This window comes from Buceros rhinoceros, unplaced genomic scaffold (assembly GCF_000710305.1).
Source record: "Buceros rhinoceros silvestris isolate BGI_N320 unplaced genomic scaffold, ASM71030v1 scaffold7423, whole genome shotgun sequence".
In the NCBI taxonomy this organism is placed as follows: Eukaryota; Metazoa; Chordata; class Aves; order Bucerotiformes; family Bucerotidae; genus Buceros; species Buceros rhinoceros.
The window spans coordinates 39994-51145 of record NW_010405341.1 but is presented as its reverse complement, the minus strand read 5'-3'; the positions used below and the strand labels follow the sequence as shown (position 1 = coordinate 51145).

Genomic DNA, 11152 nt, shown 5'->3' with positions numbered 1-11152 from the left:
TTAGCAGGTCGCAGCCAGAGGACGAGGAGGATCTCAAGCCATTCCAGTCCCAGCTCCAGGTGTGAGCAGGAGACCATAGGGCTGAGCTCAGCATAACCATTCCTCACCTTCCTTGACCTTCTGGTGGCTAAAAAGCTGGGCAGGATGTGCGGCAGTGCTGCAGGGTCACCCACAAGGCTATTCTGTGCCATGGGACATCTGTCTCCGGCCACATCTTTGCTGTCTGTGCTGGCACAAGCCCAGTGTTGGGCTGCTCATGGACTGTTTTTTACCTTTTCCTCTCTCTTTTTCTCTTCTGGGTGGTTTCTCATTGTTATGAGAATGGGGCTTTTCTTTCTTGATGGACATTTCGGACTGGCCCAGCTCCATGGAGAGGATGCTGTAAAAGGTACCCTCTATAATCCCACCCTGCGGAGCAGCATCTCCTCCCGCTGCCCAGGGGCTTTGCTGTGGGGCATCTCCGTGTGGCTGCTGAAGGCTTGGCAGAGGGGGGTCTCTGGAAAAGCAGCCAGACAGGGATTAAATCACAGCTTTTGGGGCTCTTCCAGAGCTAAGAGCAAGGAAGGGGAGGAGTGAACTGAAATTCCCTTGAATATCTGTGCACGGAGGGAGGGAGGATTAGTCCCGTTAGGGCAGAGCACTCAGGGTAATCCCACTTTCAAATTACTGTCATTAATCTGATGTGAAAATAAATAGGGCAGGAGCTTAATGCCTCTGAGGGAGCCATGGGCACAGGAGGAGAAGGTGGGCTGGATTAGCTGAGCAGGCACAGGACCTTTCAGCTCAGACACCCCAGCCACATCACCTCGGGAAAGGTTTGTGATGAGAGGGGACGGGAGCATCCTCGGAAAATATCCAATGCCTGAGCAGAGGCTTCCTCCTCCCTCCTCCACTCTGTTCTCCAGCTAAAACAAAACTGTTCCCTACAGCAGGTTTTTTCCACCTTTTCATCCTTTTCTTCAAAGGCAGCACAAGTTTTCCGTTGTCTCTTCTCTTTGTACATGTTGCCGTTTTGCGTCTCGCGGCTGTGGCTGACCCTTGCTGACTACACTGACAGCCTCTAAACATCTGTGACCACAAAGCTATGGGAGAGCCGTTCTTTTCCTCATAGAAAATGAAAACAACTCTTCTGGCATCCTGAGAAACATTCGGTTCAGCTTTGGTGTTAGATGAAGAGGGGCCAGCGGTGACCCTGCCTGTCTGTGAGGAATTGGGGCCCTTATTTCAACTTCAGTGACAATTCTTGTCATGCAGGTGATTATTCAACCATAAAAACCACCATTAGATCATTTAGAAGAAAGAAAGAAGATTTTTAGAGATCTGAACAGAGGTCTAGATTACCTCAGCAGAACAGGGGCTTTACCCCGCAAACACCTTCAGCCTTGGGCTTCAATTGCTCCACTGAAACCAAAACCCAGGAACAGATGCAGATCCAGAGGGCGGGAAGGTTTTCTGCTCAGAATTTTTTCTTTTTGAAATGTCTGTCATTTTGTAGCATGATGAGGATGATCTGAATGGCAAACAGGCACCAGCTCAGAAGCCGGAAGAGCCCAGGGTGTGGGAGACCCCAGCACCCCTGAGGGTTTCCCCTGAGGACTCCCTTCAGCAATGAGCTGTGCCTCTGCCTTGTTGGGGACAGACACTTCCATGTTCGTGCAAAAAAGTCTGAATTGAATGTTGCCATCAAAACTGGGCCACGCCGACAATTCACTTTTGACAGATCTGTTTTCTGACAGAAAACAGAATTTAATTCTTGATCAGTTCTGCTAGAAACAACGGCTCAGGCAGTGGAGAGCAGAATGGAGACCAGTAACGTAACTGGCAGCCCTTGGCAGAAGGTGGATCCCAAAGCCTTATCATTTTGTGGTGGGGAAGAGCCCAGCTGTACGTTTTCCTGTTGCTGGAGCACCGGGGGTTAGACCCAGCACAAGTCTGGGGTCAGTGTCCTAGGGCAGGTGGAGCAAGGATGGAGCAACCAGGCAGAGAGCCAGTGCGTTCCCCTCCTCCAGGGGAAGCAGGAGACCCAATTCTTCGGCATAGTCACACCTCTTTTAACTGTCCAAAATCCACATGCTTTTATTTTTTTACTTTAAAGGGAAAAAAAATATCTGCAAGTATAATAAGTGAAATGAGAGCAACTGCAGGCACCCTGGGAATAGCGCAGGAGCCTGTTTACAGGGAGTTCCACACGAATCCCATCAAGCAATGCAAATATTGTGAGTAGGATATGGCCGTGAGTTGGGCTGGGTTTGGGTCCAATGCGGGCTGTTGTCTCCATGGAGCACGATTACCGCTCTGCTCCTAATTAGGCGAAAGGGAGGAGGATCCAAACAGTCCTTAAAGATGTCAAAAATCAGAAAGAAGTCAGCGTGCGGAGGGTAAGATTAAAATAAACCGACGTTGGTATTTCAACGATGCACAAGTCCTCTGGGGCTGTGGCCGGGAGCTGTGCCTGCTCCAGCTCCTCCTGCATTGCTGGTGGCGTGACCTGGGGTTTTATTTCACTTGTTTATTTGATTTCGTGCATTTCCATTTTAGACAAGCGAGTTTCCAAGGATGACATGCTTGGTTCCCAGCATGGGCTTCAAGATACTCCTAGCTTGGACTTTTCAAATGAAAGCGGTCTCTGAAGCAAGAAGTGGGTTAGGATCAGGTTTTAGGGAAGCCGCAGGATCTGACCCCTCTGATTTCTCTTTTTCCATCTAATCTGGATAAACGAGTGTATGTGTGCAAAACTATCTGAGACTGCAGCCCAGCTGCAGTAAATCTTACACTGAACTGGTAAAATGCCAGATAAAATACTTCTAAAGGCAGGAGGGATAAATATGGTAGGTTTTTTTGTCCAGGTTTCCAAAGCAGGAGAATTCTTGTTGTCAGAAATAAGACAACGTCTATGTGCTCCTTTCTCTGTGATCTCTTGCTCACAGATGCTCGTGCGCTTGAAAACATAAAGGTTTATTCATACGCAGATGCTTCCAATTATTTCCCCAAGAACAGTTCTCTCATTCATGTTTAATTTGTGCAACTCCTGTTTAGTTCCCCGAATCTTTTTTTATTATTTTTAATAGTCACACCAGCAGTAATAATCGTAAGCTCTGGGCCTGTTTTGCAGCCATGCAAATCACCGCTTACTGCTTTGGAACTATTAACATTAGTGTGGTTGAGCACTGGTGGGTCCTGTAAGAGAATATGTTTTTTTGATGTGTTGGTGACTGCAGACATCCAACCTGGAGACTTTTCCTTCCCTTTCCCAGCCTGTGCTGTGCGCTCTGGATCCTGGTATATGTCCTGAATCCCAACGTGTCTCTGTCCTTGGCCCTTGTTTTGCCTTCACATTTGGTGGTGATGTAGAGCTCAAAATGGACTCTGCATCTCCTTGAGACTTAGAAACCAGCAAGGAATGAGATAACCTGCATTCAGCACCCGTTCCCGTGATTTGAGATGGAAACAGGGAGCGCAGCCTCACTGGTTGGGGCACGAAACCAGGCACAAGCCAGGTTCCTGGTAGTGGTGGTGCCTGACTTCATCTTTGTCTCGCTTTCTTTAGCTTGGTAGTGAAAGAGTCCATGCTGGCGGAGACGTGCGGTGATTCACCGCTGAAACCCTTTGAGATCTGGAGAGGAGAGTAGCTGTGGGAGGAGGACAGAGGCGGCTGTGCTCTCAGCTGCCCAGGGCATGCATGAAGAACAGAAGGGGATGGAGTGTGGGAGACTTGAGATGGAAAGTGTAGCCGAGCGCCTTGTTGTGCTGCTCTGGCTTTGCTGCTGTGCAGGAAATGAAAGGCATGCCTTGTCCCTTCATCTCAACAGGAGTACCCTTTCCAAAGCCCTTTCCTCAGCTACCAAAAGCTTCAAACCTTAGCAAATCCAGGATGTTTGGCAATATTTTATTCTTTGCTTGTGTGGGAGTGAAGGCTTTTGATGTTTAAGTAGCACGGTCCCTCAGCTTCCCCCCTCCCAAAGGTTGCTGAAGCATGTGCTCTCCTTAACACCCTCCTCTCACCTGGTTCGAACATGTCAGCATGCTGGTCATCCTCCTGAACTGCGTCACCCTGGGCATGTTCCAGCCCTGCGAGGATGTGGAGTGCCAGTCAGAGCGATGCACCATCCTGGAGGTAAGGATCCTGTGCCTCCCCGCTTGCTGGGATGTGCAGGATGCAGAGGGGGTGGCTGTCCTGGGAGCTGGGACCCCCATCGTGTCCCTTTTCCCCAGGATCCAGCCATGAAAGCCCTTCTTTGGGGTGGTTTTTCCGATAAGCTCCCCTTCAGCACGCACAGCCAGCCCCCTGAGAGCTGCTACTGCGGCCCTGGGTGAGACCCAAAGGCTGACCGGTTTGGACTCCCCCCAGCAAGATCCTTTCTCTACACATTTAATAAGGGTAGGGGGGCTCAAAACTGGCATCTGGCTCCCACTGTGGGTATTGAAACTTCTTAATTACAGGATGGCAAATGTCACAGGAAGCCTCTTGCTTGCAGCCAATTGGTTCCACCTCATCTCTGGGACTGCTGCAGTCCAGTCTATGCAATATGGCACCAGCGACATGGCCATTTCATTCCCTTCTTCGTGAACAACACACCACGGGACAGGCCTGTGCCTGCTCCCCTCTGCCAGGGAACCCACCAGCCAAAGCGCAGCATTGCCAGGTGTCAACTGACCCTCAGGAAATGCATACGCCGACGAAGCTCACAGACCCTTGTAGGCCATCCCAAGCTGAGTGGGGCATCACGCTTGTCGCTTCAGCCCTCGCTGTGTCCTAGCAATCCCCTCGCTGCCATATGCCCGCAGGATTCATTTTGGAAGCACATCCCGGCAGCATCTGGTGTGTGGGCTGCACCTTGGCGCTGGGCTTCCTGCAGCAACTCACTTCTCAGGCTTGGAACCAACTTTCCTTGTTCCTAACGCATTGCATCAACCTAGACGGGTACTACTGACACGTGGTGGTGTAACAAGCTCAGTTCATTTGAATTCTGCTGCTTTACTTCCCTTTGAGTGTGGTACGGGAAGGCCGGTGGGATCCTTCCAATCAGCCTCTCCTGCCTCTTTCAAAGATTGGTCCAGAACTGCCTACAAATGGCAGGAAGAGCAGAGTTTATCAGCAAACCCTCGTTCAACCTTAAAAGAGGCTCTGCAGAACCAGGAAAACAAGATGAATTGAGAAGCCACTAAAGGTTTGTTACAGAATTACATCAGTTTTGGAGAAACTGTTGCCACCAGAGGCGTCCAGCGCTGGGTTCATCTCAGAGAGTCAGGCTCAGGGTTGGCGTGAAGCAGCATCCAAAGGTGAATTCCACCTCTGTCACCAGAAAATGTCACACAGCAGGCAGTGGTGGACTAAGCTGCCCCCAGAGAGCCCATCAGAAGGGGTCCGATCTCTCCTGAAGGGTCACCCTCCACGTGACCTTGCAGTATATTTCTTCATGTATTCATCCATGTGAGAATCTGGAGGATGCTGATCCCTGCCGCACTGTCCGTGCGGACAAAGGGAATCCTGCCTGGATGAGGAGGTGCTCTTACTGAATGCTCATTATTTGCTTCCTTTTTTTTTCATAAATCAGGTTGCAATCACACAGCTTGTGCAGTCTGTTCTCCCCAGAACAGACACACAGCCAGCCTGCGAGCAGCCCAGGCTCTCAATTTGGTTTCTAACACCAGCTGAACGGTTACAGCACATTGAGTGTATCTGCCACAACCAGACTATTACCTGAAGAGTCTACAGGCAGCAAAGGGCTGTGAGTGAAGCCATCGTTATCCCCCACGCTGTCACAGCTTGCAGGAGGGAGTGGAAGCCAGAACATGAGGTAGAAAAGCCTGAACTTCTTTATGGAGGCATTTGGATGCCAGATATTAAATGAACTGAACTAATGGAGCAAAACTTTGGTGTCATTCATCAAAGGAAAGGGTGGTTGATAAAGCCAACAGCCAGAGAAGATGGTGCTTGCTCGTAGCCCCGCAGAGCTACATGGATACGCAGAGGACACTTGGCTGCCATGTAGATGCTCTGATAATTTTACCATTAACCCGCTCAGGCCTCGCTGCGGAAGCGCCGGAGGCACAGAACCGAACCATATGGCCATTAAGAGAGCGGTCTGGACAGCAGCAGTCGTGGCGGGAGATCGAGAGTTCCCGTGCTTTAGCAAGTCTGTCGTTCACAACAGCGAAGTCTCCGCACCGGATTTAAAAGCAATCTGTACCTCCTGATGTTCACATTGACAGGCAACATGTAGAAGAGTGTTTACAACGCAGTGCATTTCATGGCTCTCTTCAAGCATATCCACACCTCATGCATGTACCTGCAGTCTCCAGGAAGGCTGGAGAACTCACGGCTGTCCCCGCTACCCTACAGAAGTTGTTCTTTAAGGCTGAGGCGTGTTCCGTAGGGTGGCAGAGGATGAATTTCACACCTTTGTTTTATCTTCTTTTTTAGTAATCTAAAACCCAACAGTTTTGACCTTCATCAAGAGGCTCCTGCACTGAGCCCACAGGCTTGCCAGCAGGATGCCCAGAGCCTCTGCACCACGAGGAACCGCTCCAGCCATTCCTCATGTGCAGCAGAACCACCCTTGTAGTCACTGCTTCAGCCTCTGCTTGTGGTGCACCTTCCCTCCGAGCCACATCTGGGGCTGTGGGTTGGAACCTGGTCCCTCTGGGACTCCGTGAAGACATCAGAGGTGAAGCATGTTCCGCTGTGTGAGATGGGACAAATTCTTTCTGGGAGGTATGAGCTGCCCAATCTGGCAATGCAGCTTCCACTGCGAGTTGAGGAGACCTGACGGACCCAGCCCTAAGCTGCTGTGGAATATAAAAGCTTTAAATGCCAAGAAAAATACCCAGCCTGTACAACAGTGACGTCCTTGGGTCTTCGTCAGCAGATTAACGGAAGCTGCTAATGCCTCTCAGGCCGAGGACTGCCCCAGGAGCTACGCTGGGGGGTTACCACCACCCATGAGCTATTACAGGGTTTATTTCTGAGTTCTGTAGGTGGCACTTTGGTACTTTGCCATGCAGGGTACACGGAGCATCTCTGCAGTGGGAGTGCTCGTGTCTCTGCTTTCCCTCTCCCTGGTAAGAGAGCACAGCAGAACTGACAGTAATTATCTTTTACTGGTCTCCAGGCATTTGACGACTTCATTTTCGCTTTCTTTGCGGTGGAGATGGTCATCAAGATGGTGGCTCTGGGGATCTTCGGGCAGAAGTGTTACCTTGGAGATACGTGGAATCGCCTGGACTTCTTCATCGTGATGGCGGGGTCAGTAACAAAACCTCAGAAATTATCTTTGCGGTGAAGGCAGGAAAACCCCAGAGAGCCAAATCTGTGGGTTGTACTGGCTGGTTTTCATAACGTCCTGTGAAAGCTGCCAGGCTCAAGCCAAGGCAAAGTCTCAGAAGTCTCATTTGGTTTCACCTCTGGCAACCACGCGGGGTTATGGGGTGGGATATAAATGTCAGGGTGAACGCTGTCAGGTTTTCAGCAGCAGTCCTTTCGCCAGAGTCACCTCTGTCAAATCAAATGCAGGTTGACCTAGTCCTTGCGGTGGCCGGGATGTCCCAGTGCAGCAGTCCCAGACTGCTGTCACCAGAAGAGGTGGGAAAAGCACACAGCAGCTCTGTGACACCATTAGAGTTCTGAGTCAGAGAGGCAGGAATCGGCCAAACAAGGAGAATCTAGCTCAAAAATCTGGTTCAGAAGGTTGAAATCCGAGTGGAAGGAGCTGGCCAGAAGCTGACCCCAATTACAAGTGCCCGCAAATGCCTCCTGTGAACTTGTCTTGGTTTGCACTCTAATACCATCTCCCACAGCTGCTAATTTGTGCAGGCTGTTAATAAACAGATAGCGGGAAGATGTGGGTGCTTTTGACACCAGTTCCCTCACACTCATAGGCAAGAACTGAAAAGCTTGGCAAGTCTAAAACTTCTTTTCTATCAATAAATGGATTTTAGAAATCCCTGGTAAGGTGCTCTTACCTGCTTGGTATACCCTGAAAGGCGATAGACTGCTTTAATTACAGAGCTCTGCCTCAGGTCTGGATTCCTGGGTTTCTAATGACCAGCCTGGGGTTAATTAGAACAGTCCTGTAATATGCTGGGGCATTTTTACCCTTACGTTAGTGATGTACAATCTTCACAGCACTAATGGAGTTTTGGGTTGCTCCGTGTTATATGTCTGGAATAAATTAGGAATGTCCTAACTAGTTTGAATAAAACATGAGCTCTCCTGAGCAGAGCTTCCTTTGAACCCGGGTGCAGTTACAGCCCAAGAAGGATCAACAGGGACGACAAAAGAAGCAGTTAATTATCTTTGCTTTCCAAAACTGCTGCAGCATTTAAGCCAAAAGTGGGAGAGGAAGAGTGAGGCTGTGGTTGCAGGGGGAACTCGGGATCCGAAATCTGCCAGCCATAACCAACGTCCTGCCAGCGGTTCCCACGCTGAAGCTGCAGGATGAGCTCTCCTGATGGGCAAGCAGAGGTTCCCCACGTCATCAAACAGATCATCCCAGAGAAGCAGGAGAATAAAACAGCACATGCAGGAGGAAGGGCTGAGTTCATACCTCAGAGTCAGGTTTGGCACCAGGAACTCTGTTCATGTGGCACCTGGGACAAGGTGGGAGGTGGCTGGTGAGTCAGTCTGGTAGTTTTCCAGGGCGCTTCCTCACCCTCTGTGGCTGGCACGTGTTTGAGAAGAATGCAAACAGCAGCAGTTTGAGGAGATCCCAATGGGAAGCCCTGCTACCAGATGAGAAGAGTCTGGCCACCCCCAGATGATTTTGATGTGTTCAAGACGTACCTGTGACATTAATTCCCATCTCTCAGAAGAGAGGCTGGTTTGGGAGCTGGGCTGGCTGGTAACACTGGTGGAGGGCAAGGAGAAGCTGTGCAATGGGCTGGGGTTCTTCACCTCTCCCAGCACCACTGTTCTACCCAGTGTCTGCTCCTAAAACTGGAGGAGGCTTTAGCAGGGAGCACGCTGCTGGAATAACCGGAATTGTTTTTTCCAGCAAGCGGATGGATGTGATGAGTTATTTTGAGTCTTTTTCTGATAAGACGGGAAACAAGTGATAGGCAGCGCTGCCTCCTTTGTTTGTCCTGCTCGGTCTCCTCAAATAAGCTGATCTGGCTTACTAGCAAGTACACCAAAGAGAGCGGAGGGTAAGCAGGGAAACTACAAAATAAACATCTCTCCTGCTGCTAGCAACAGATTGTGTCTGAAGTTTGTTCCAGCACTGAAAGCCCTTTCATGTTTTGCTCGCCTGAGAAATGTACCCTGGAAAATTTCAGAGCGAATGGAGCTTACAACCTTCCAGTCTGTCCAGCAGCCAAGTTGAAAGCATTTCCCGAGCATCAAATGTGTTGTCCTCAAGAGCTGAAACCAGAGAGGTTTCTTGTGCATCCAGTGCCTGGAGACCTTGCAGGCTCGTGGGATGTGCTTTGGATGTCTTTAACTTGACAGCTGAAGGACTGGAAACTGTTCGTGGCAGGAGACTCGCAGAGGCTTGTGCCTCCTTCCACTCAGAACCCTGATGCTGTAGGGAATCGCCTTCCAAGTGTCCGTCCACCAGACCTCTAGTCCCCGCATACCCAAGGGTTTCAGCTCCAGCACCTTTCTGTCAGGCATTTCCAGGGTATTCTTGGTCTGCAAGTGTGATGTGAGAACAGGACCCCAGGCTTGGCCTGGATAGAGAAACCTCTGACTTTTTCATGAAATTTTCAGATGTTTTTACTGCTTGTAGAAGGTCCACAGTGTGGAATCCATCTGGAATCTGTTTTAGGTTAGTTTTGGTGGGCAGTGTAGATCCCCTTGAGACTTACTTTCAAATCCTAAATGGAGTATCACAGAAGTCCAAATTATTAAGATCAGAAAGTCTGTTTCTTAGGCCAAATCCTGGACTATTCACTTTTTATCAGCCCCACTGGTTTGGATTTATAAAGACTCACTAACTACTTCAGAAGAAATATCACGGGGTTAACACCAAACAGCTCCAGGACAAAGACAAGAGAGAAGCAAACATCAGAACATCTAGATATTCCCAACTGAACTGTGTAGAGCAGGGCAAGGCATCAATACAGCTCCAGCAGGGCAGGGCAGAGCATGGGCACATGGGCAGTGATGTGCCCGAGCAAGGCTGGCCCGAAACCAAACCCTCTGCTCGGGCCTGAAATCCATTGGGCTGTTGCTGCAGAGCACTGGGCTGTTGTGTCAGACCATTGGGCTGTTGCTGCAGACCACTGGGCTGTTGCTGCAGACCACTGGGCTGTTGCTGCAGACCATTGGGCTGTTGCGTCAGACCATCGGGCTGTTGTGTCAGACCATTTGGTCGTTGCTTCAGTCCATTGGGCTGAACCTTCTTCACGACTCATAACAGTTTTGGTCCGTCCTGGCTGCAGGATGCTTCAGTTGAAAACCTCTCTTTGCACTGAAGCTTCTGAAGCGCCTGGTTGCAGCAGTTCAGCTCGTATTTGCCTCCCTCCTTCCACATCTGTTTGTTTATTTTAAAAAACCCCAAACAAAGGCTTTTTCTCCATGGGATCCAACAGCTCACTCGCAGGGTTGCTTTTGATGCTGTTCTGTTATTTGAACAGGCGTGGTGAGAGATTTGTGACATATTTACAAGTGCTTCCCTGTAGTCAAACCCATAAATTGTAATTACAGCCATGCTAACTAGCCATAACTCCATTAAAAAACAACACTACACACATTTGCCACTCACTGCTATAAAAGAGCAAGAAAACTGACTTAACTTAATGTCCTTCCCTGCCTGGGAGAGAAATGTTTATGTGAGATGGAGACGGAGCAGGAAAAAGAAAGCGTTCCCTATCCTTAAAAACAGACTGGAAACCGAACGCCTTTAACGTCATTTGTCGGCTGGTTAATTCACATTTTTGTCACAGGGGGAGAGATAAGCTGGCATGAAAATACGCTGGGGTGCTGGTAGGAGGTATGACCTCAGAAATGTCTTAGTGACTTGGAGCTCATGGAGTCGTGCAGGAATCTTCCTGGGAAGGCCACGGATAAGCTAATGGAAGGGGAGAGAGCGGCACGGCTGCAGGAGCTGAGCAGCGGGTCAGGAGCTCCCCCTCTGCCCCGACCTTGCTGCTCCATGTCGTGCTGAGTCCTGCTCCCCAATGCATTACCCCGAGCCTGCAGCCTGGGAGCCCA

General features: G+C 49.9%; 1 protein-coding gene across 1 annotated transcript in view; it reads left to right on the top strand.

Annotated features, from left to right (window-relative positions):
• Positions 1-4003: 4003 nt before the first annotated feature.
• Positions 4004-11152, top strand: part of LOC104491294 (voltage-dependent T-type calcium channel subunit alpha-1H-like) — a gene marked incomplete at both ends in the record, with an annotated part of 41465 nt that continues 34316 nt past the window's right edge. Inside the window, 2 exons of the mRNA XM_010133681.1 lie at positions 4004-4114; positions 7113-7246. Coding sequence (XP_010131983.1) covers positions 4004-4114; positions 7113-7246 — 245 coding nt within the window. The remainder of the gene's footprint in view (positions 4115-7112; positions 7247-11152) is intronic.